General features: G+C 36.0%; 6 protein-coding genes and 1 non-coding gene across 7 annotated transcripts; 4 read left to right on the plus strand and 3 right to left on the minus strand.

The window, feature by feature from the left end:
* Positions 1 to 99: 99 nt before the first annotated feature.
* On the plus strand, positions 100 to 4,014 carry LOC104729554 (protein MICRORCHIDIA 1). Its single transcript, XM_010448507.2, has 18 exons — positions 100 to 495; positions 573 to 647; positions 737 to 771; positions 866 to 944; positions 1,026 to 1,115; positions 1,210 to 1,285; positions 1,377 to 1,455; positions 1,574 to 1,702; positions 1,792 to 1,890; positions 1,982 to 2,086; positions 2,176 to 2,322; positions 2,467 to 2,559; positions 2,701 to 2,740; positions 2,837 to 2,948; positions 3,062 to 3,344; positions 3,417 to 3,487; positions 3,581 to 3,623; positions 3,711 to 4,014. Exons 1-18 carry the CDS (start codon positions 258 to 260, stop codon positions 3,813 to 3,815), a joined length of 1,899 nt encoding a protein of 632 aa, XP_010446809.2. The 5' UTR covers positions 100 to 257; the 3' UTR covers positions 3,816 to 4,014.
* On the plus strand, positions 3,934 to 8,211 carry LOC104729553 (protein MICRORCHIDIA 2-like). The gene is made up of 18 exons (XM_010448506.3): positions 3,934 to 4,395; positions 4,495 to 4,569; positions 4,697 to 4,731; positions 4,866 to 4,944; positions 5,045 to 5,134; positions 5,246 to 5,321; positions 5,402 to 5,480; positions 5,596 to 5,724; positions 5,892 to 5,990; positions 6,079 to 6,183; positions 6,268 to 6,414; positions 6,548 to 6,640; positions 6,780 to 6,831; positions 6,930 to 7,041; positions 7,170 to 7,533; positions 7,607 to 7,677; positions 7,781 to 7,823; positions 7,913 to 8,211. Exons 1-18 carry the CDS (start codon positions 4,149 to 4,151, stop codon positions 8,009 to 8,011), a joined length of 1,995 nt encoding a protein of 664 aa, XP_010446808.1. The 5' UTR covers positions 3,934 to 4,148; the 3' UTR covers positions 8,012 to 8,211.
* Positions 8,212 to 12,735: 4,524 nt separating this feature from the next.
* On the plus strand, positions 12,736 to 14,884 carry LOC104729555 (protein SHI RELATED SEQUENCE 2-like). The gene is made up of 2 exons (XM_010448508.3): positions 12,736 to 13,918; positions 14,300 to 14,884. Exons 1-2 carry the CDS (start codon positions 13,351 to 13,353, stop codon positions 14,689 to 14,691), a joined length of 960 nt encoding a protein of 319 aa, XP_010446810.2. The 5' UTR covers positions 12,736 to 13,350; the 3' UTR covers positions 14,692 to 14,884.
* A 1,918-nt stretch (positions 14,885 to 16,802) lies between these two features.
* Positions 16,803 to 19,613, minus strand: LOC104729556 (aldehyde dehydrogenase family 3 member F1). Its single transcript, XM_010448509.3, has 9 exons — positions 19,015 to 19,613; positions 18,820 to 18,916; positions 18,523 to 18,729; positions 18,319 to 18,443; positions 18,109 to 18,213; positions 17,854 to 18,026; positions 17,678 to 17,768; positions 17,433 to 17,582; positions 16,803 to 17,277 (listed from the first exon to the last, which is right to left on the minus strand). The coding sequence occupies exons 1-9, from the start codon at positions 19,282 to 19,284 to the stop codon at positions 17,035 to 17,037; spliced, it is 1,461 nt and encodes a 486-aa protein (XP_010446811.2). The 5' UTR covers positions 19,285 to 19,613; the 3' UTR covers positions 16,803 to 17,034.
* Positions 19,614 to 20,823: 1,210 nt separating this feature from the next.
* Positions 20,824 to 20,895, minus strand: TRNAP-CGG (transfer RNA proline (anticodon CGG)). Its single transcript has one exon. It is a non-coding gene; the product is annotated as a tRNA-Pro (tRNA).
* Positions 20,896 to 21,819: 924 nt separating this feature from the next.
* On the plus strand, positions 21,820 to 23,171 carry LOC104729557 (GATA transcription factor 7-like). The gene is made up of 2 exons (XM_010448510.3): positions 21,820 to 22,371; positions 22,478 to 23,171. Exons 1-2 carry the CDS (start codon positions 22,144 to 22,146, stop codon positions 22,985 to 22,987), a joined length of 738 nt encoding a protein of 245 aa, XP_010446812.1. The 5' UTR covers positions 21,820 to 22,143; the 3' UTR covers positions 22,988 to 23,171.
* An 881-nt stretch (positions 23,172 to 24,052) lies between these two features.
* On the minus strand, positions 24,053 to 24,941 carry LOC147930110 (uncharacterized). The gene has a single exon (XM_087477988.1). It carries the CDS (start codon positions 24,854 to 24,856, stop codon positions 24,251 to 24,253), a length of 606 nt encoding a protein of 201 aa, XP_087334114.1. The 5' UTR covers positions 24,857 to 24,941; the 3' UTR covers positions 24,053 to 24,250.
* Between the last annotated feature and the right edge of the window lie 31 nt (positions 24,942 to 24,972).

Consider the following 24,972-nt stretch of genomic DNA (forward strand, 5'->3'; position numbering starts at 1 on the left):
GGCTTTGTGGCCCAATTAGGTCTAGTGATCTGGCACCGTAAGACCAAGGCAATAATGATATCGAGGGTTATATATAAGGACACGCCTTGCTGTTTTCTTATCAGTTAAACTGTTTTCTTATTAGTTAAACTGCCGCAAAAAGCAAAGTTAAACAAAGCAAAAGCCCTAGTGATCTTGCAAACAACGCGTTGTCTCAATTAGAAAATAGGAAAACAACACGCTGTTTCGTTCGAGTTCGTTTCTTCTCGCCGTCGGTGATGGCGAAAAACGCAGTCGCCGAGATCGTAAATCTCGACAGTGACAGCGACGAGGATAACGGAGGAGAAGGAGGAGGTAGAGGAATGGTTCAGAGCTTGGCATCACTAATTGAGAATCAGCAAGTTCCGATTGGTGATGCTGCGACGGCGGCTCCTCGAGAAACCCTAGAATGCCGGAGTTTCTGGAAAGCCGGCGAAAACTATGTGATCCCTACCGGTGTTACTCCAACTGCTTCAGGTTAGTTCTCTAACACTCTTATCAATCAAAGCTTCCACAATTATGGTTTTTCTTGATCAGATGAAAAAATTTGATAGGTATGTTGGAGCATGCAAGAGTTCATCCAAAGTTTCTTCATTCGAATGCTACTTCACATAAGTGGGCTTTTGGAGGTAAATCTTATGAATTGACTCTGTTGCAGCTATCAATTAGATTAGAATGAACAGTTTTGTGATGATCTTTTCTTTATAATGTATTGCAGCAATAGCAGAGCTACTTGACAATGCGGTTGACGAGGTATGCTTAATCTTAGATTCTTCCTTTTGTTTTTTTGATCATTGCCAATGAATTCGTATATTGTTTGGTTTATGTTTGTTTGCTTTTTCTTCAGACACAAAACGGTGCCACCTTTGTCAAGATTGATAAGATCAATATTGTTAAAGATAATACTCCAGCTTTAGTTTTCCAAGGTACACTATGTATGATTTTGTGATGCTTTTGAGGTAACCGTGGATTTGGATGTTGTTAATGACATGATCCTTCTTTTGAAGATGATGGTGGTGGGATGGATCCTAATGGGATAAGAAAATGCATGAGTTTAGGCTACTCTTCAAAGAAGTCTAATACGACGATTGGACAGTGTAATTGTTTTATTTTTGGTGATGGGACATTGATCTTGTTTTTGGTTAGGTGCAAGAGTCAGGTATCTAACTGTAGTTTCACTTTTGTGTGTAGATGGAAATGGTTTCAAGACAAGTACCATGAGACTTGGAGCTGATGCTATTGTTTTTAGTCGCTCTACTCGTGGAGGGTATTGATATTATCTGGTTCATATACACTATGGATTTGGCGTATACTATTGTTTTTAACTTAACTATCTTTTTTTATCTTCTTCGTTTCAGCAAATCTACTCAGAGCATCGGTCTTTTGTCTTACACATTCCTTAGGAGAACTGGTCAGGATGATGTGATTGTTCCTATGGTAATATTCTCAGCATATCTAGTCTTTTGTTTCCATGCCTGAAATGAATATACACTTACACTGTTTAGTCTGCTACTTTTATGTGATCTCAATTGATGTTATCATATCTGCAACGCAGATTGATTTCGATATATCCAATGGTCAGCCCCAACCAGTTGTTTATGGATCCCCCGGAGATTGGTCCACCAACCTTAACATTCTTCTCAAATGGTCCCCGTTTTCAACTGTGGACGAACTTTTGCAGCAGGTTCTTTCCTTCTAAAGACTCTGGTTTCATTGTTTAACTATAATTTGGATTGTTTATTAATTCATATATTTCCATTGTCCAACTACCAGTTCGAGGATATTGGAACTCATGGTACAAAAGTAATTGTATACAACTTGTGGCTTAATGATGAAGGAATCTATGAGCTGAGTTTTGATGACGATGATGAGGTAATTAATACTTCTTTACAGGGTTAGGTCTTTTGCAGAAGTTGGGTTTTAAAAGTATTGATATTATTTATTTTCTTTAATGATATCATAGGACATACAGCTCCGAGATGAAAATGCACAGGACGGGAAACGGTTGCACGCTAAAACAATAGAACTAAGATCTCATATTTCATACCGGTATCGACATTCTCTAAGGGTAATTCTCCTGAAACATCTTCTTTCTATTTTTTTTATTTTTACTGTTGCAAGGTTGTTGAAAGGCTGACTTGGTTTCTTTATTCTTAGGCTTACATTTCCATGTTATATCTCAAAAAGTTCAAAAACTTCAAAATTGTTCTTCGGGGAATCCCTGTGCAGCAATTCAACATTGCTGATGATTTCAGATATCCTGAGACTGTAATGTACAAACCCCAAGCAGCTGCAACAGAATATGTAAGATTTACTCTTTTTTTTCTTTCTTTTTACTCGCTGGTTTTTATATACATGGAGCTCCTGTTGTATTTTCATTTGCAAACATAAATCTATATTATAATTTTTAGACTGTGAAACCTAAACCACTAAGCTTTCCTATTGCAGGCTGCCTCTGAAATTAAAATTGGATTCATCAAGGAGGCGCCGAAGCTTCCAATTAATGGTTTTAATGTCTATCACAAAAACCGTCTCATCCGGGTACGTTTTGATTTTTGCAGTTATTTCCATGTACTTAATCTCGAGAAGTAGCTGTAGTAAGTTTGTTAGCATATTTTCACTTACGTTTCCGGCTTGATTAATTTGAGATCTCTCTTTGCACCGTTACAACCTTTCTGGAAGGTCCTTCTTGAAGGGTCAACAAGAGGCAATGGTGTTGTGGGTATAGTGGTTCATTCTCCATATATTTTCTTTGAATATGTTTTGTTTGGGGTAAAACCAAAGAGAGAGACTCATCAACCAAAATTTGTTTCCACAGGAGTTCTAGAAGCAAACTTCATAGAACCAGCCCACGATAAGCAAGATTTTGAGAGGTCTTCTCTGTTTCTGCGGCTGGAGGCGAGATTAAAAAAGATTATCTCTGATTACTGGTCTCTTCTTCCTCTCCAAAATCTTTTCCCAGTCATCACTTAATATGATTTTGGTTCCAAATTGCAATACCTTTGTTTGACTTTTCTACTGTTTGTTATGGTGTAAAAAACAGGCAAACCCACTGCCACGTTTTCGGATACCAAACTGCTCAAATCCCTGCAGATAAGTCGAAAAGGGTAGTGATACCTGATCAACTGCCTACTGTCAACACATCAAATCCTTCGCCTTTGCCTTCTGGTAAATTTAGTCAAGGTGGTCCGATAATACGTGAAATCAGTGTTAGTAACGCCACATCAACCCGTACAGTTGCTGTTCCAGCGCCACATTTGAGAAATTCCACAGGTTTAAGAAGTAACTTTCAACCCGTGCAGCTCAACCCTCAACCTGCAGCTACGGTGAGTGAATTTTAAGTTTATGATTCAATTGGATTCACAAGTTTGTTTCTAAAGTGAAAATAATCTTGGCAGAATACTGGAAATAACCTCGTTGGCAAGTCAGCGGGTGAGATAAGGGAAGAGAACTTACAACTCTTCATGAGGTATATATATTCATATACACTACTTAACAAGAGAAAAACAGTAATATTATGTCATTATGGGTATCTCAGATCATATATTATTCTTCAAAACAGGTGCGAGGAATATAAAAAGAAAGAGAATGAAATAGAACAGACGGTAAGTTTGATTCTGCAGTACAAAAACATTAGTAATTTTGTATATTACATGGACTCTAACAGCTGTATTATTTGCTTGCTGAAACAGGTAAAGAGCTTAGAAAAGGAACTGGAAGAAACTAAAAGTATATGTGCACAACTTGCTTTGCTTGTGGATGCTAAGAAGAAGGAGATGCTGCAGCAACAAATTTAGTAAAAACGTTACAGAGAGTTTAGTAGTTAAGTGGTAATCAATCCTTCAGATTAGTTTTAGGATATGGGCTTGTAACATTATTAGCCTTGTAACATTATTAGCCTTGTAACATTAGCATGTAACATAATTGGGCTTTGTGGCCCAATCAGACTCTTTCTTACCAAAAAAAGCAAAGCAACGACGGTGATGACTGATAAAAGACGTTTGCTTTTTCTTCTTCTCGAAGCTTAAAAACACGTTTCAGTAGTTTAATCGGAAAAGGCAACGCGCGTTGTTGTTTCTCACTGAATTCGAAATTCGTTTTGCCGATTCCATTTTCATAGTCGTCGGTGAATGATGCTACGGAAGTCGAAAAGTGCAGTCGCTGATGTTATTCAGCTCGACAGTGACAGTGACAGTGACGACGGAGTAGGAGGAAGAGGGGCTTCTCGAAGTATGGCGTCGCTAATGGAGAATCGGAAAGCTCCAAGTACGATTGCTCATGCCACGGTGGCTCCTCGTGAAACCCTAGAGTGCCGGAGCTTCTGGAAAGCTGGAGAAAACTTTGTGATACCTACCGGTGTTACTCCGACTGCTCCAGGTCATCTCTCTCTCTCACTCTCTCTCTCTCGCTTCCTCACACACAGACACGCATGCGTCACGATTATGATTTGTTGTGGTGTTTGATGTGATTTTACAGGTATGCTTGAGCATGCTCGAGTTCATCCAAAGTTTCTTCACTCGAATGCTACTTCACACAAATGGGCTTTTGGAGGTAAAACTATGAAATTGACTCTGTTGCAGCTATTAATTCAGATAGATTTGTGATTTCGTTACTCTTTGAAGGTGTAGAATGAACAATTTTGTGATTATCATCTTTGTCGATTTGTAATGTATTGCAGCTATCGCTGAGCTACTTGACAATGCTGTTGACGAGGTATGTATGTGTGAGGAGTGAAATGCTTTCTTAAGTTTATTTTTGATGATTCTTTCCATTTTTGCTCATTGCGAGTGAGTTTTTTTCTTAAGCATTCTACCGTGTTTGGTTATATCTAATTGCTTATTCCTCAGATACAAAATGGTGCTACGTTTGTTAAGATCGATAAGATTGATATTGCAAAAGATAATTCCCCAGCTTTAGTTTTCCAAGGTACATTGCCTTTGTATGATTTTTTTTATAGCTTTTTGAGTAACCGTGGCTTTGGATGTTGCCAATGACATGATCTTTCTTTTGTTTTTTTAACTTGAAGATGATGGCGCTGGGATGGATCCCGATGGGCTCAGAAAATGCATGAGCTTAGGCTACTCGTCAAAGAAGTCTAATACGACGATTGGACAGTGTAATTGTTTTACTTAGTTAATAAGATGTTGAGCTTGTTTCTAGTTGGGTGGTATTAGTGTCTTGGTCTTCAACTGGGGTCTCTAACCAGAGTTTCACCTTTCGTGTTTAGATGGAAACGGTTTCAAGACAAGTACCATGAGACTTGGAGCTGATGCTATTGTTTTTAGTCGCTCAACTCGTGGAGGGTATTGATAAATCTGGTACATCGTATACTCTGAATTTGGTTTATGCTCGTCTTTTAACCTTTTTATCTATTCTGTTTTAGCAAATCTACTCAGAGCGTTGGTCTTCTGTCTTACACGTTCCTCAGAAAAACTGGTCAGGATGATGTCATTGTTCCTATGGTAAAATCTTCAGCATTTTAGACTTTTTTTCATGCCTGAAATAAATGATTCTTGGAAACTCTAGGATGTGCAACAATTATTTGTTCTCAAGTAATAGATCAGATGTGCAATGCAGATTGATACTGATATATCCAAGGAGCGACCAGAACCAATTATCTATGGATCTCCAGAAGATTGGGTTGCCAACCTTGAAATTCTACTCAAATGGTCTCCGTTTTCAACAGAGGCTGAACTTTGGCAGCAGGTTGTTACTTTCAAGAGTCAGCTTATGAATTTCTCATTGCATCACTGTTGTTCCTTGATTTGTGTCCTAATGTGCTTTTGTTCCCTTTAATTCAGTATGAAGATTATGAATCCTCTTGAATGCGCTATGTTTAATTAATTCGTTTATTTCCATCTTCCGCCTACCAGTTTGAGGATATTGGAACACATGGAACAAAAGTGATTATATACAACTTGTGGCTTAATGATGAAGGTATCTATGAGCTGAGTTTTGACGATGATGATGAGGTAATTCAAACATTCTGTAAATGATATACTATGAGATATCTTGCCAGAGGTGTCTTAGGTCTGGTCTTATGCTTTGATATTGGTATAGGACATCCGGCTCCGAGAAGAAGGTGTCCATGACGGAAAACGGTTGCACCATAAAGTATTAGAACAGAGATCTCATATTTCATACCACTTGCGTTACTCTCTGAGGGTAAATCTCCTTGATATCTTCTTCCTTTTCTATTAATTTTTGTCACAAGGATGTTTGATTCACTTTGTTTGTTCTTATCCTTAGGCTTACGCTTCAACGTTATATCTCAAAAAGTTCAACAATTTCAAAATTATACTTCGGCGAACCCCTGTAGAGCAGTTCAACATTGCTGATGAATTAAGAGTATCTGAGATTATAAAGTACAAGCCCCATACCGCTACAAATGATCAAGTAAAATAAAATGGACTTTTTCTAGTTTTGTTATGTGGAGCTTTGGCTAATTGTTTTGTTATGTTGCCGTTGCATCTAATGTTTGTGTTGGTTGTGAGAAAGAAAAAAACCTCACTAAGCGTTCATGTGACAGGCTCCCACTGAAATCAAAGTTGGATTTATAAAGGAGGCGCCTAAGCTTGCAGTTTGCGGTTTCAATGTCTATCACAAAAACCGTCTCATTCGGGTACGCCTTTCATATAGCATTACAAGAACGCAATGCTTAATAGAACATCAAAAGATTGGTTTGCTAGCATATTTGTTACTTAAGCGTTTTGCTTTGCATATGGCTTGATTAAGTTGAGATTTCTCTTGTACTATTACAGCCTTTCTGGATGGTCATTCCCATAGGGGAAAGAATCGGCAATGGTGTTGTGGGTATAATGATTCATTCTCCTTTGTGATTTTATTAACTATGTTTTGTTGGAGGTAAAGACCTGGGGGGAGAGACTCATAAACCAAAATCTGTTCCTCAGGAGTTCTTGAAGCAAATTTCATAGAACCAGCCCACGATAAGCAAGATTTTGAGAGGTCTTCTCTATTTCTGCGGCTGGAGGCGAGGTTGAAAAAGATTGTCCATAGTTACTGGTCTCTTCTTCCTCTCCAAAACCTAATTCAATCATTTTCTCAATATTTTGTCAAATATGATATTTTGATTCCGAATCGCAATATCTTTGGTTGACTAATATTCTACTGCTTGTTATGGAGAAAAACAGGTATGCTCACTGCCACATTTTCGGATACAAAACTTATAAAACGCTTGCAGATAAGTCGAAAAGGGTGGCAATACCTGATCAACCGCCTACTGCCAATGCATTCAATCCATTGCCTTTGCCTAATGATAAAATCAGTCAAGGTGGTCCGAGAACACGTGATCAACCGCCTACTGTTAATACATCCAATCCTCTGCCTTTGCCTTCTGATAGAATTAGTCAAGGTGGTCCAATTATACGTGAAATCAATCTTAGTAATGGGACATCAAGCCATACATTTGCCGTTGCAGCGCCGCATTTGAGAAAGTACACAGGTTTAAGAAGTAACTTCCAACCTGTGCAGCTCAACCCTCAACCTACAGCTACCGTAAGTAAATGCATTCAGTGATTTAAGTTTTGTTCACAAGTTTAATAAACTAAAGTGGAAACCATCTTCCTAGGACGTTGAAATCAACCTTGTTGGCAAGTCAGCGGACGAGATAAGCGAAGAGAACTTACAACTCTTCATGAGGTACAATACACGCAACATTAAGAAAAAAAAAATATATACTCATTTCAGTCTCATATCTCGCTTGGAATCCTAATCAATTTTGATGTGTGCTTTCTTGGAACAGTTGCGAGGAATATGCAAGGAAAGAAACTGAACTGGAGCATACGGTAAGTTTGATTCCGCGGTACAAAACGAATCAAACATCTGTTTATTACATATCGGTTCTAACATTGAAAATAAACGGATAATGAAACAGGTTAGTAACTTAGAAAAGGAACTGGAAGAAAATAAAAGGAAATGTGCACGGCTTGCATTACTCGTTGATGCCAGGAAGAGGGAGATGCAACAAGTTTAGTTTAAACTTTAAGACTCTTGGTATTTTGAATTGGCTAAAGTAACATGTGCATACCATATATTGGTATTGTATGTGTCTGTCAGGATAAAAGTTAGGATCTAACGCAAACCTCTGGAAATAGTTCTATATAAAGAATCATAAGTTCAGATTGTATGAGCCAGTTCTATTTCAAAGTTAACTAGACTTGATAAGGACTAAAAGAAGTGGTCCTGCTCTGTTACAAAAAAAGGTAGTATGAAATAAATTTTAGTTGTTATAGAGTGGGGACACATACAGAAGCCTAAGTGTTATCAGTATGTATATATTTCTTAATTTCATTAAAAACTCCATTAAGACGAAAACAGTCATTAAATGAGCAATGAGAGGAGGTAAAGACTAAAGGTGCAGTGGAATCTTCTGTAGTCAATTATTTGTAGTTTGTTAGGGGAAAATAATATGCATCCCAATTGGATAAAAAGGGATAATGAGTATGTGAGAGTGAAATAAATACAATTCACATCATTACAATAAGATATGGACCGACCGACCAATCACTAACAACGCATGGATGGACCATAGTCAAAAATTCAACATCTATTGCCCTATTTAGGTTACTGAGTGAACCAAAGTCTTTAATTTTAACTTTATTTCCATGCTCATAGAGGGTTTGATTGAACTTTCGGTTTGTGCTTACGTTTATATTTTAAAACACAGTTACATCAGTTTAGTAGTTTTCCGAAAAATAGTTTTCTATTTCATTTTTAACATAACTTAAACGCAAATGAAACAATCAAGTATGAGATTTGATAAGAAAAGTGTAATGCATTTAGAAAATAGAAATTATCTTAAGTATGTAAAGACGAGTGTATATATGTAAATCTTTTACGTATCCATCTAACATCAAACGGTAACAATCAATCGGGGAATTACTAAATAAATAAATAAACATAAAAGAAGGTATAATTTTTCAAAATGGAGATAGTGAATGGGATATTACTTTTAGACGTGGTGCATAAATATTATTCTTTTTATATATATAAATATATAATAACTATATGGTTGATGGAGATATCCAATAGATGATATAGATTAGACTTTTCGCTAAAAGACTCAAAAATATGCGATGTTATTATCAACCAAAAGCCACATTTAAAGGCTGAGAAAATGACAGCCATTACATTATATATAATATAGTTTCATTTTTCTCTCATTATTATTGTCTCGTTTCAAGTTGTTCTCATTTGCTCCAATATACTCCTTTCATGAAGCAACCATCCCATAATTTAAAGACCTTCTAGAGAAAACACTTACAAACAAATTAATTGCTTTGTCCCGGCATATCATCTTTTGTTTTCCACTGTTCACATAAATTGTATTACTTCTTTAAATGTATTTTAAGTTGACTATATAGTTCAGATTTTCGTGGCTTTCCTTTGGTTTGTTTCTAGTTTCGTAGTTTGATGATATATAGTTAAAGAGAAAGACAAATTTGAGCATGCAGCTTTCTAATTTTCAACTTTTTGGTTGATCTCATCAGCCACGGCCAACGACAATTAATCTCAGCTTTTATTTGGCTTCTTACATCAATTCACCCCACAAGCGACAATAATTGTTTATTAATGCAGTGTAACATAAACAAAAAAAAAAAAACAAAAACAAAAAAACAAAGAGAGAGATAGCGAGAGTCAACGCAAAAGAGAAGCAAACAACACACACAGGGCTCGAGAGGAGACCTCTCGACATGTTTAAGGGACAGACAGCGAACGACACAAAACGTCTTCTTCTCGGGCCTCTCCCACTTATCATTCCCATTCCCCTTCGTTTTCCCTTTTCTTTCTTCTCCCCCCCCCCCCCCCCCCCCCCATAAATTCTATAATAATAATAATTAGATTTCACAATTTTAAATACCTTTTTCTTTCCAAAACCTTCGGACTGGACACTAATCTGGATCCGTCTGATCCTGATGCTAAGCCGATTTAACGTTTTCTTGATTTTAAGAGTTCAAATTTGGTAGTTAGTAGTTGGTACGGTCTTGTGATCAAGCGGACGAGTCCATTATTAATTATCTAAAAATACCAATAGAAAAAAGAACGATGTATTGTACATGATTGTTTCTGATTCGATTCGGAAGTGACAGCACTAATTTAATATTTGAGCCAATTTAAAACTGACATTGTGGTTTCTTTTTTGTTTTTTATTTGGATCTTAAAATTATAGACTTATTCTTGCTTTATGGATTGGTCTGCGACAACATCTTTAGTTGTAGAATCCTAGTTGATGTATATTACAGTTTTAAAATCTCAAACAAAGTATCTTTATCTCAGATAACGAATATTACGAATATTAGATACAAGGGTACTTCAAATTTATTATATGTAATGTATCCAAATAATCATATGAATAACTTGGAGTTCGAGTTTATAAGACGTTAAATATTACTAAACTGTATCCATACATATTGTTATATTGGGACATAAACAGCATATCCATTAGCTTCGGTGTAGTAAAATATAGAAAAAGAGACAGTATAACTACAAAAATACAATGATATCACAAAAAAAAAAAAGAAGAAAACATGCGATATCGCATGATCATAATTTCATAATGATCCTACCATGCTACAATATATCAAATCAAAACCATCATTGAGATATTTGATGCGAGTTGTAATTAAGAGAAAAAGTATTTCCCTTGTTATACATATATAACGCCAATCCTACGTACAAATATACTATAGAGAATGCAAATCAAAATCTCTCTTATTCCAAATTTTGTTACATTGTTTTTTGTTAAATAAAGAATTTTGAGCCTTCAAAAGCTCAACCTTTAATTTTTCTATTGCAACTAAAGTAGGATAAATTAGTTTTTTTTTCCTCCGTTTTCGGTAAGATTCTCTCCCAAAAACGCCCAAAACTAAACTACGATACCAGATTTACAATATTTTCGCTTCATCTTTACTCTTTCTATTTCATAAAGAGTGTCATTTTGACATAATGCACACAAATTAAGAAAATTGTTTAAATTTCTGTTTTACCTTTTATAAATACATTAAAGTTATTTCTCTTTCTAATTAATAAGCTCAAATAATAAGGATAAAAAATAGATTTAAGCTTAAAATTTGCATTGGAAACATAAAATGACATTCTTTTTGTAACAAAAAAAAAGTGTCAAAATGATGAAACAGAGTAATCTTTATATATATATAATTTCACAGTGAAAAGGAAGGATTACAATATATTTTCGCTTCGTCTTTAATCTTTACAATATTCACAGTGAAAAGAAAGGAATACGTCGGCAAAATAAAGAAAAAAATAAAGGAATACAAAAAAGTACACGTAGGTGGCGCAGTGTTCCCTTGTATAGCCACATAGACTCCAAAGAGTAACATGCTTTTTTTTTTCATCTTTACTCGCTTTTTTTTTATAGTACTAAATACTTCTTTAGTTACTCAAATCACTCGATAACGTATATTAATATGATCATTTGTTACAATCAATAAAAAGAGAGCCTCTTTTTCACTGCCCCGAATCTCTCTGTTTCCATAAACTATTCCATGGTAAATGATTTTATACACTATTGACTATTTAGTCTATCTTTAATAATTAATTCACCAATCATCGATTTTCAGGTTACTGGGAAAATTAAGAATATCTTCTATTCGTTTCCTGAATCGAAATCAATTTGTAGTTATTGGAGCAGTAACATGGAATTAATGATTTTTTTAAAGAGTAACAATATATTTAACCGAATGCTGAACAAAACAAAGTTGGCAGTATAATCATAGAAGAGATAGTTCATTATGCATGTAATTTTTTTGGTTCATGTACGTATGTTAGTTTATTTTTTGGCCATTTATAATTTCTTTGCTTTAGAATGTTTTGTTGTAATTGTTAAAATCGCTAGTCTACTCAAAATAACGGTTGTTTAAATTTATACTATTTTCATTGTAGATTATATACCATGTTTAATTTGGCGTTTTCGCCAACGCCATTACATCTGATGGGGAATATTTTATTAAGAAAGAAAAAAGTTGTGATGATTTGATCACAAGATTAGTTAAGTTACCTCAGAACAATCTAAATATGGCTATACTACATTTTATGTACCTATTCTGTTTTCCTTACACGTAATGCAAGAACTAGCTAGGAACTTGTTATTCTTTAATGTGAGCACTAGTGAACAACCATTCCAAGTTGAATGCCCCAAGAGACGTTATTTCGCATTGTTAACTAAGTCGAATGATATTTTGACATAAACAAGAACTGAATTTTGTTCAAAATCTGTTAAAAGAATACTAATAATGAAATCTTTTGGTATAACTTGATTAGGTGTAAATGTATTAATACGTATAGCATTAGAGTTTAGTAAAATATGAAGAAAAAAAATTCCGATATCAAAGCTATTTAAAACGCGAACAAAGAGAGAACCCTAAGGCATCTAGGTGGGCAATTAAAAATCTTTGAGATACGAAACAAAAGCAAATATTTAAGCAGTAGAGATATCATCTTATATACAAAAAAGCGTCTGATTTCAAATTAACCTTAATTAATACGGTTGATTAGTAGTATGTACGGACACATGGGCTAACTTTTTTTTTGATAACTACAACAAAATTAAAATTGTGTTAAGAAAATACTTAAGTGTAACGTTTTAAGATGAAAATACGATTAACACATTGGCCACGTGGAAAACTCTGGACCATGGGATGGGAACAAGAAAGCTAGAACCAGTGGATCATCCCCCGTGGGTGTGAACTCTGAGTCGATAGAGAGAGAGAAAGAAGAGATAGGAGAGAGAGAGAGTCTTTGTTTAATCCTTTTTTACTTTCATACGGACAGAACTAGAAGCATTTTGTTCAGACAAAGCCGAAGTGAGAAGGGGAAAGAAAAGCTTTTCACTTTAGTTTTTCATAGAATAGAATCTGCAAAAACCAAATCAGAGAGACTTAAATTCTAGGGATGAGCAGAGCAGAGGAGAGAGAAGGCTAAAACCGTCCATGGCGGCGTTGCAGAAATTTATAGAGAAACAATAAAGATTCATAATTAAGCAAAGACAGCTTAAATTCTTCTTTCTTCCCTTTCTTTTGTTTCTTCTTCTTCTTCTTCTTCTTACTTTCTCTCACTTCAACTACTCATTACCAAGAAACACACTTTGTTGTTCTAAGAGCGGGAGAGTGAGATCTTGGCAAGCATTTGAGTTTGGATTCGAAGAGCAAAGACACCCACGAGTGATAGAAAGGCTAAATTTTAGTGAGAAGAAGGAGAGAAAAAAAAAGGATAAGGATTTCATGGTAATTAGGGTTTCTGAATTATGGATATTGTTGGATCAAGATTAGGGTTTGAAGTGTTAGGTCTTAGGAAATGGCTGGGATATTCTCATTAGGAGGTAACAACAACAATAACAACGGAGAAGAAGAAGAAGAGAATCAACAACAACAGAAGACAAACTGGGTTTGGTATAGACCAAACGCAAACACAAATAATATCAACCCAAGCTCGAGCCAACAGATATGGCAGATTCCACCAGAGCAGATGCTCATGCATCATCATCCACAACAACAACAACAACAAAGCTTAGATCTTTATCCAGGTCATCAGATCGACGTCTCTGATTTAGCCACCTCATCAAGATCTATCACCATAAGCTGTCGGGACTGTGGGAACCAAGCAAAGAAAGACTGCACTCACATGCGTTGCAGGACTTGCTGTAAGAGCCGCGGATTCGATTGTTCTACACACGTGAGGAGCACTTGGATACCCGTTGCCAGACGCCGTGAGAGACAACAGCAGCTTCATATGTCCACATCTGGAGGTGGTGGCGGAAGCGGTAGTGGCGGTACAGGCGGCGGTTCGAGTATCCCTAAACGCCATAGGGATACTACTCTACCGGGAACATCTTCCTCCTCTCGCTTACCATCCGACTCAGCAGGTTATTGTTTTAGATTTATTGTCTTTTATAATAACAATTTGAGATTCGAACAACTTCTCAGATTCAAATCATATGTTTTTGTTAAAAGAAACACAAATTGTTAAATTTTATCTTTTACTACTTCCACAAATTTTGTTTACCTTTTAAAAATACACATTATATATTTGTTTTCAATCAAAATTAATTCTGAGTTGTAATTTCGTTTTCTGTTAGCTAGTTTTTTCCTTCTAAAACAAGTTTGATAAAAACATTACAAAGTTGTGTTCGGTTTTTAAATTAAACACATAATATAACATGAAAACACAAACGCAATAAACTTGTGTTTATATGCTTTTTTTTTTTGTTAAGTATGTGAAATCTAATGTGTATATATGTTTTTAGGGTTAGAAATGGGGGAAGCAAGTTTTCCAGGGGAGGTGAGCTCAGATGCGCTTTTTCGGTGTGTTAAAATGAGTGGCGTAGACGATGGGGATGGTCAATACGCTTATCAAACGACAGTCAATATCGGAGGTCACCTCTTCAAAGGAATTTTGTATGACCAAGGCCCTGAAAGCAGCTACATGAGTGCGGGTAGTGGGGGAAGTGATCATCAAAGCTCATCCGCAGGAGGAGGAAACCCGTTTAATCCTCCCATTGTGGCCGACGGTAGCGGAGGAGTTTCATCGGCAATGTTTGTAGATCCTAATTCTGGTGGATACTATTCAAGTAATATGACGACTAGTGTGTTCATGCCACCAGGTACGCAATTCTATCAAAATCCACCAAGATCTTAGATCTTGATTAAATCAAGAACGCGAGTTTTTCTTTTTGTTTTGTTCCATATTGATTCTATAAATGTAACGTGTGTTTTGTTTTATTGTTCTGATGATCTATATGTAATACTTATGAGACGGTTTTGCAAATCGGATAAACAATTGTGTGCTGTTTGTTGTTATGTATAATGGATGTGTTAATTTACTATTTAAATTGTACGGTGCTGAATCTTTATTATAGTTTTTAGTATTTGTGGGTAATATAAACACGTAAGTTTTTTTGGTTCTCGATACGTTTTTTTTTCCATGTTTATGCCGATGTTGCCGGTTGCTTCTCCCATTGGATAAACTCGAGAAATTCTTGTGTTATAATATTTGGATAAACTATTACTATTTTTTATAAGGTCCAGTGAAGTCTACACGATTTAAATATTCAGAACTATATCTTCTTCATATAGCATCACCTATTTTATATTGTTACTGTAAAGTGAATTAATCTTTATAGATAGATATGAAGGTGAATTAATTAGAGTGAATTAAATAGTGACAATGACAGGAAAGCAAATGAGGGCAAAATATAAGTTACGATTATAGTACTGGCCCTATATATTGTCAATTCTAGACACTCGTAGTGTTCTACTTCACAATGAATGGGTGTTTGAAGAATAAATGACGAATACATATGAAGCAACTAGTGGAATAATTATATATTTCGTACGTTGTTGAATCACATGGCTATTGTAGATTACACCAATTAGTTTTAGAACTCACTATTACGTATAATTATTTGTTCGTAAGGTTTAATTAATGAAAAAAAATCTCCTAATACAACCTTTCATGGATTTAAATTAATCATCTAGACACCCCAACCCCCAAACCAACAAGACCATATAAGTATAATGGTTTCTCTAGTGCAATAATTCTTCAAAGATTTAAATAAAAAGGTGCTCAAAGGCATACATCAAGAAAAAGTTAATCAGATTAATATGGCGAATCGCATACGTAGGAACATATAAAGTATTAATCTTCTCTATGGTACCTGCTTAACGCCACTAATATATTAATATATGTCTAGCAAACCAAAGATTAGCATGATCTTATTAAATTCCTCTCCGGAAAGACTAAATATATCCTAGAACCTAACATCGGTCGCAATATCCGCCTCAATATGGAATCATGATATATATGAGCTCGTGTAAGTGATATAAGGAAAAAAAAAAACTATCAGGTGAAATATATAAAAACTCGTTCATGGAATCCGTAAGCCTTTCTTGCTATCTGCTTGCGGACATGTATCTCCACCCGAAGTTATGTCACCATAACAATTTGTGTAATTAGCTTTGTTAATCCTATTTTCCAGGCAATTAGACACGTGCATATGTCTACATTATCTACTTAAGACACGTGTACTTTGGTGAACAAAAAAAATCAAGAAGTAGAAATAAGAAAAAGATACGATTAGATCACCTTAAAGTTCACGTAGTTAAGCCTCGGGAACGTACCTTGAATAGCAAGTCAACCATCCTCCTTGCTTATTAACTCTCAAAGAGTTAAGGACACCCAACAATATATTTATGGTCTCTGGTTGGAATTGAGGTCAAGAATACATAAGACATAACCAGAAACAGAGAAAGATAGAGAGGGAGAGATGTAAAGATAGAAATTAATAATGAAGAATGCTGCAGAGATTGGAGATAAAGAGGGGCAAGCAAGGCCGAGGTGCCAAAAAAACAAAAACAAAAATAGATTATAAAAAAAAAAAAGCTAGCTAGGGTTTTTGGTAGAGCTTTAGTTAGGGTGGGGATGAAAGAAACTAGTTCAGTGATGCAGTAATCTATTATTGTAGCGTGTGTGCCCATACTTTTTATCAGCTTTTCTTTTGTCTTTTTTTCTTTGGACAAGACACGTATACGTACACCTTTATGATCCAATGTATGCATACTACTGTCTACTGTGTGTGTAAGTATACCATGTAGTGGTCCTTATAACAATCTTGCTAGCTAGATCAATATATATTGAGGTATCACATTCATTCTTTGTGTAGTCCAATGGTTCATCAAATTAAGTATTATTTAAGGTAATATACGATTCATCAAAGCCTATTTTTGGGAAATTAAATGAATAATCTTAAGTTTTCGCAAAAAAATGTATTACTAAAATCATATCCGGTAGAAATAGATTGATACCAAAAATTGCTTACACGATATTTCTCAAAGCTTAAGTGATTTAAGACATCTGGATTCTGGAATGTGACTTATTAGGTGAAAAATATGTAAATTAAACATAAGAGTGATATACTGATATAAATCAGTCACATATATCGTGTACGTGTGTTGTGTGTGTGTGTGTGTGTTTCTTTGTCTCTCACTTTGATCTTTTGAGCCCAAGCATGAGGAGGAGAAGCTTGAAGTAAGCTTCACTAAATGCGAGTCTAATGAAACTGAGCTTGAAGCTGTTCCATGGAGGGTATCGGGCTTCAAGATCCATTGCCAAGCTTCCTTCCATTATTGCCTTCTCGTGACTGAAACAATCGAATGAGTATTTCCCGTGATACCTCCCTATTCCGCTCTCTCCCACTCCTCCAAAGGGCAACGCATCACACATATACTGCAATTCCATTCAACAGTACTTAATCATATAGCAATAATTTTCTATATGTTTTTTCACTGCTATAGTCCCAAATTTAAAATCAGAATCGAAATCGATAAATTCGTTATCGAGACCTAAAGTAAATAACTCTGAGCCATTAAATATATTTATACCTGGATCATGACGTCATTGAAGGTAACACTTCCCGAGGATGTTTCTGACAAGATTCTAGTTTTAAGGTTCTCGTCTTTGGTGAATGCATAAATGGCAAGTGGCTTTGCTTTTGACTTGATGATCCCTATGCTATCTTGGATGTCACGTACCTTCAAAACATAGGAGGAAATAGACAAAATCAACAACGATTAGTTGATTGTTTATTAATGTATATATATACTGTGTATACTTTGAATATGCTTACCGTGATAATCGGGAGAATTGGACCAAAGATCTCTTCATTCATGATCTCAGAGTCAAGAGGAGGGTCCAACAAGATTGTTGGCTCAACATAGCTATTATATTAAACAAATTTAGGTTAAAATGACATGTAGAACAAATTTCGTGTGATCCAAGAAACAGGATTAAGTCAAAGCTTACAGGTTCTCTTCGTCTATAGAACCACCATAGACGATGGAAGCTCGGACACGGGGATCATTAAGAAGACGAGACAGTCTCTGAACGTGTTGCTTGCTTACAATCCTTGAGAGACATCCAGATTCCTTAGGATTTTCCCCAAAGAAAGACCTTATCGTTGGCTTCAACATATCAATCTACAGAAAGAAAACCACCAAACTTTAAGAAATCCTACAGAAACAGAGTTTGCGAGCGTTTTCATTGTGAGCGTTCACGTACCAGAGAAGACGCAAAACTCTTTTCGATAAGAACGTAATCTACAGAGATACAAGCTTGTCCACTGCAAGATCCCCATTTTCCTCCAGTAATCCTCTTTACGACCGACTATATTCATCACCAATAATTCAAATTTAGGGACTTTTACGATCACTAGTTTCTGTTGCAATCAAATTGGGAGGTAAGGTAAGAGAAACAGAGCAAAGCGCATACCTTGATGTTCTTTGATATGGTGGGATAATCAACAATGGTGGGACATTTGCCCCCAAGCTCCAATGTCACAGGAGTGAGATGCTGTGCTGCTGCAGCCATTATGATCCTTCCAATCTTGGGACTCCCTACAAGCAAACAACAACAACATCAGTCACGAGAATTCCGAGCAAGTCATCACGTGTTGAGAGGTGAATGGATTAATACCGGTGAAAAAGATCTTGTCCCATTGATGCTGCAAGAGGATAGTGGCGACATCAGGTCCTCCTTCGATAACTTTGATGGCTTTATTGTCAAGATAAGCCGGGATTGTCTTGGCAAGGAAGGCAGATGCGTTAGGGCTTAATTCAGATGACTTGAGAAGCACGGTATTTCCTGCTGCTATTGCCCCAATCAATGGATCCAAAGACAAAGCTGACAACAAACAATAAAATAAAATAAAAATCTCGAAATTGTAACTCTTATCTCTATAAAAAAAAAACTATTCAAGATCGCGAATCTTACATATAGGAAAATTCCAGCTAGACAGAACAAGAACCGTCCCATATGGTTCCGATATCACTTTCCCTTTTGCTGGGAAGAACAACAGAGGAAGGTTGCTCTGTTTTTTTTTTTTTCAGAACCAAGTAATATGATTAGTCAATTTCTTGATAATTAAGAATATTCTAAACCTAATTCGACAATAGTGTCGGTTCTTACCTGTTTTGGGACGGCCCATTTATCAAGACAGTTGATAGCAACAGTAGCTGATCTCAAGACATGACCAAGCTCATCTCTGAAAGCTTCAGTACTGTGTTTGCCCAAATCTTGAAACAGAACACTACAGAGCTTGTCTTCGTTGTCTTTAACCATCTCGTATATAGCTGTGATCTGTCTCTTCCTCCACTTCAGACTCCTCGTCCTCCCACTCGCAAACGTATCTCTCATCTCTCTCAAGCTCTCCTCCACAGTCTCCTTCATAGCTTCCATTGGCTTTCTCTATCCCTAACTCTGCTCAGAATCAGAAGTTTAGTTATATAAAAAAAGGTCTATGCTAACAAGTTTGGTTTGCCTCTTTTAGAGATAGAGTGTTTCCATTTCAAGTTATAAACCGACACTGACAGGGTGATGGTTAAAAATGTGAGAAAGTAAACTCATTGGGGAATGATAAGGTCAAATAATAAATATGTTCGCCGTGTCATTCTGATGATGAAGATGGAAGTCCATATCGTCGAATTAAATGTTGGAATTGATGGCTTTCTTTTAGTTCACATCTTAGATGTTTTCTTGAAATACTTTAATGAAGTATATGAATCGGTGACATTAATTGATTTGGTAGTTTCACCTAACCTAGTCCGGAACGTTTGGTTTACTGGCACCGGCTAATAAATGCTTCACCGCACCTAGCAGCCACCTAATATCCAAAGATCTATACGTACAGTTAAATAGACTTCTTGTCAACTATATCAAATGTTTTTCCAATTCACAACTAAATTTATTTATTTAATACTATGCTTTTATATTATGTCGACTAAACTAGGGTATCGCGATAATTAATATTTGGAGTAATTCGATTATGGTTGGGAACTGCAATAATTTTGTGTACTGAAACGTGTCTACTATAGTACTACTTGAATTACTCCCTCTGTCTCGTGAAGATTGATGTTTTGAGACTTTCACACATATTAAAAAAATTTTTAGTTTTCATTTGTTAATTAATTTATAATTACTTTTTGGTAGAGAGAGAAAATATAAACCAATAACAATTCAAAAATTTTAATATTTTAAATGATTACTTCTTGAAGTTTGCAAAACATCAATCTTTGTAAGACAAAAATATATCCCAAAATATCAATCTTTGTGAGACAGAGGGAGTATTTTATAGTGGATCGTATTTGGGAAGTAGATCTGTGAATCTGTGATTGTCTTTGGGAAATAGTTGGTCATAACTTCATACTAATCCAATATGAAGACAAATATGAAGATAATGATAAAATGATATTGGTTTCAATTCAACTGTGTTTTTCAATCTGAAGATAATGACTTTTTGTTTTTTGTTATTGTTTTTGTTTTATGGAGTGTAAAAGAGGGTTCAGGACTTGAGCGCAAGATATGGAAGAATGCAATATGCAATATTCTAGTATAATTTTATCACTTAATTAACATTGTGGTCATAGTTAGTTAGTGCGCCTAGGAGTTAGGATTACATTGAAGTTCTATCTCCTCTAAATGAAAATCAACCAAATCAAAGTTTCATGAAAGTTCTACAATATCAAAGTTATAGATCATATTTAATTAAAAATTGGTCCATTTTGTCAGTTGCTTCTCTGCCAAGATACTGTACATCGCATTCAAGAACATCCCACTTTCACTTAACTTGCATTAAGCCCATTGGGCTAAGTAGGCCTGTAAATATAACCGTCCATTTACCAGGTCAGTGACAGCCCACCATATGTTACGCACTTACCGCTTTTAATTACGTCAAAAACAAAAACAAAAAAATAAATAAATAAATTAGAACGTAAGAAAGGGGTGTTCCGAGAATCGAACTCGGGACCTCTCGCACCCGAAGCGAGAATCATACCACTAGACCAAACACCCAATTGTTTGAAATCTAATACATTATGTTTATTATGTATTTTGGATTATTATCTATCTCATTTTGTCAATTAAGGTTATTTACTTTTTTTAAAATGGGTTTGCACTTTCGAGATTTATTTACTTTTTTTTTTTTATGGGTTTATGATGCCCATGTGAAATGTATCAACCCTTTGATGAGGTTTTTTTTTTTCGAACCGATTTTTTATAGTGTAAAATTATTGTCACCAAAAAGCTATATTTTTACAATGAACAATGTTTCACACTGCGCATATGTATTTACAATGAGCAATGTTTTCACGTCTCATCATGGCATGTGATCACTCTTTCCATTCTTGATTTAAAGAACAAATAGATAAATCTAACGTTCTTGTCTTGTTTTGTTTTGGTCCCCAATTTCAGATTTCTCAAATGTGCCTTCCACCGACGGTCGAGTGGGAGCCAGACTTTATAGTCCATATTTTTCAATCATTCTTGTCGACGTACGAATTATTACTAGTTTTTTTTTTTTCTTCTGGTTAAAGGAATTACTATTAGTTTTTTTGTTGTTGTAATTCTCTACAGATCTTCCATTTTGAAACTTTCATAATCAAGTCACTAAGTATATGTACTACGGACTGATACGTGCGTTTAGTATAGTAGTACACTATGGTTTCAAAAGTTACGTACCAAAATTGACAAACGTAGTTAAAATTGACAAACTTAATTTGATAGTTCTAAATTATGAAGAAATCTTGGCCTGTCTTATTATATATTACAAACTAAAAATTTGGGATTAGGGACTCTGAAATAATTCCAGAGTTTTTATCTTTTAAAGTCTACATAGATAAAATTTGAATAACTTTTTGTATGTATCTATCTTTCCTTTAATTTTTCGAAGGAAAAAAAAATGAAGTGAAATGTTGAGGTGGCAATGCGTGGTTTGTTGATTTGCCGCAACGAAACATTACCAAACAAAGTCTCCCAACTTCACAAAAACCTAAAACACCCACTCTTGCTTGCAAACCCCAATCAGTTCTGTCTACTCTCCACTACTGTCTCTCTCTTCTCTCTCTCTCTTCTCTCTCTCTCTATCTCGAGATAGACACGTACTGAATTTTTAATTTTTGAAAAAAGAGAATGCAATTTGTGTAAAAATAATATTGGAACACGAACAAACTTTTTCAAAACATATGGATTCGCTCCTCCTACCATTATAATAATTCTAGTGCTTTCATACGTTTATAGACAAAAAAACAGAAAAAAACCCATATGGAGTGTGTAGAAACATTTCTCGGTGATTTTTCTGTCGACGACCTTCTCGACCTCTCTAATGCCGACACTACTAGTGCTTTCATACGAGAAGAGTCGTCTTCGTCACAAAGAGAAGAAGAAGACGAACAAGAACAAGAACGTGACAAAGGTAAAGGCCTTTCGGACAAAAGTACTCGTCTTTCACCGCTTGAAGATCTCTTGTCTTTTCCTAGTGACGACGTTTCAGTAAGCCTACTTACCCACTCTGTTTCTTTCCTCCCCCTGGCTCCCCTGTTTTTACTCTGTTTTGCTCTGTTTTAATTTGTCTTTTTGTGTTGTTTACTCTGTCAAGGTTGGTGGTGATTTGGAGGACCTAGAGTGGTTATCCAATTTCGTGGAGGATTCTTTCTCGGAATCTTATCTGTCCGGTGATTTCTCGGTGTCGGTGGAGGTTCAGAGACAGTGTGTTCCGGTCAAACCCCGAAGCAAACGCCGCCGCACCAACGGCCGTGTCTGGTCTCTGGAGTCTCCATCTTCTCTGCTACCCACCGCCGTTGCCGGAAAGAAGAAGAGAGGAAGACAGACGGAGGAAGCGTCGTCCGTTGACGGAGTCAAGCAGCAGCCGAGGCGGTGCTGCAGCCATTGTGGAGTAGAGAAAACGCCTCAATGGAGAATGGGTCCATTAGGTGCCAAGACACTGTGTAATGCTTGTGGTGTCCGGTTTAAGTCGGGTCGGCTTTTACCCGAATATAGACCCGCTTGTAGCCCGACATTCTCCACCGAGATTCACTCTAACTCTCACAGGAAAGTTTTGGAGCTCCGGCTCATGAAAACAGCGGATCCGGTTCGGGTTACACGTTAGCAAAAACCTAGGGTTTTCTAAATTTATCAGTTTTCATATGCATAATGTGATCAGAAAGATCGCAGATGATTTTCAGATTCATGAATTTAAAGCTATGATTAGTGATATTTCAGTTTACAGAATGTGTGAAAAAAGAATGTGTGATTAAGAAATCATGATCATTATAGACATTCATAGTTCATTACACCATGACCAACAACACCAAAACAACTGTGTAAGGTGCATTAAATATACGTCTGCTGATTATGTGTAGCAATGAGACATTATTATTGCCGATCGTAATTTAGTAGACACCAACCAGCAAACATATAAATAAAAATTGGTATGAGTGTCATAAATCCAAGTTATGATACATATATCCATCGTTAATGGAGTAGTAGAAAACATTGGATTACAAGTTTTTGTCAAATAAACTTAATTGTTTAAAACATACTAATCATGTAAATTAACATGATTGCAATCATCTTATTAAGTTGAGACTGGCCATGATTAAATTTTGACCCAATATCAAATTTATTTTTCAATAACACAAAACCTAAACCTATGACGTACGAGTACCTCATTTACACTCTTGTGTTTTTTTTTTTTTTTTTTTGTTTTGCGGCTCTTTTGTCTTTGTTGAGTCGCAATACCAGAACCATGATATGACCAATTCAAAGTTGTTGAACCCAAAATCAATCCATATTTGTGCGGCTACAAATATCAATGCAACTATGGTTCTTTTATGAATGACGATATCGAATCATTGATTGTTGACACAGTATTTATTATTTAAAAACACAGTATATATACTTTCTCTTTGCGGACAGACGTACAGTGTGACCCAATTTTATAAGTATACAGTATATGTAAAAGTACCAAAGCAAATCCTTAAAAATGAGAATCAGTAGTTGGTTCTTGGATTTATATTTTCTGCTAATATAACATTTTATTGTCGTCAACTAAACGGTCGATTAAAACACACAAGTATTGGGTCTTTATAATAGTCAGTTGAAGAATTAGTTACTTCTTCAATTTGTTTTTATAAAAAAAGTAAAAGTAGTTTAAGTTTGGAAGAGCGACAACAAACAAATCGGAAATATTTCATTTCAGTCAAAGCAAAAGATCTCACAAGATATTACAAAAAATAAAGAGAAAGAAATCGTCCAGTTCTTAGGCCGTTGCAAAGGGAAAAACTAGGAAAAACAGTGGAATTATTGTGAATGAAATGGTGACAAAGTATGACTTTAAGAGTTATCATTGCTCTTTTAGGCAATCTCTTATTTAATTATGACTGTCCGTTAACTTTTTAGCACAACCGGGATACCAACAACGACCACCGTTTGCGCCGGGTCCATCACCTCCCCATCCAAATCCAAATCCCCATCCTCCGCCTTTCCCATCATTTCCTCCGCCTCCTCCTCCTCCCCCTCCGCCACCGCCTCCCCCGCCTCCGCCTCCTCCACCCTGACCACGGCCTGAGCCATTTCCGTTACCCCCGCCTCCTCCTCCTCCTCCTCCTCCTCCTCCCCCACCGCTTCTTTTTTTCTTTTTGTGGGAATTGTCTTTTCCATTCCCACCATTTCCTCCTCCACCTCCGCCCCCACCGCCTCCGCCTCCTCCTCCTCCGCTTCGTGTTTCACATTTTCCACTCTTACTATTCTGACCAACTAAGGCATTTTCAAACCCAACGGTCGAAATGTTGGCAGTATTCTTAGAGTGGGAAACGCTTGAAGTAGCATTCATAGAATTACTCTCACTACTATCTCTCTCCTTTAGGTCTCGTAATCCATAAACAAATTTTGAGCTTAGCGACAGCAAAACACAAGCAAGACCGAACAAGAAAAACACTGACCTTGATGATGATCTCTCTCTTATTATACTCTCCATTTTAGTTTATCAGTATAGATCATCGAACTATGTTATGCTTCGACACCCTCTCCTTCCTCTCCCTTTTATACTAATTCTGTGCACTCTAACTGACTGTTAAACTTATGCATTTAGTT

This window comes from Camelina sativa, chromosome 12, assembly GCF_030686135.1.
Source record: "Camelina sativa cultivar CO46 ecotype springtype chromosome 12, ASM3068613v1".
In the NCBI taxonomy this organism is placed as follows: Eukaryota; Viridiplantae; Streptophyta; class Magnoliopsida; order Brassicales; family Brassicaceae; genus Camelina; species Camelina sativa.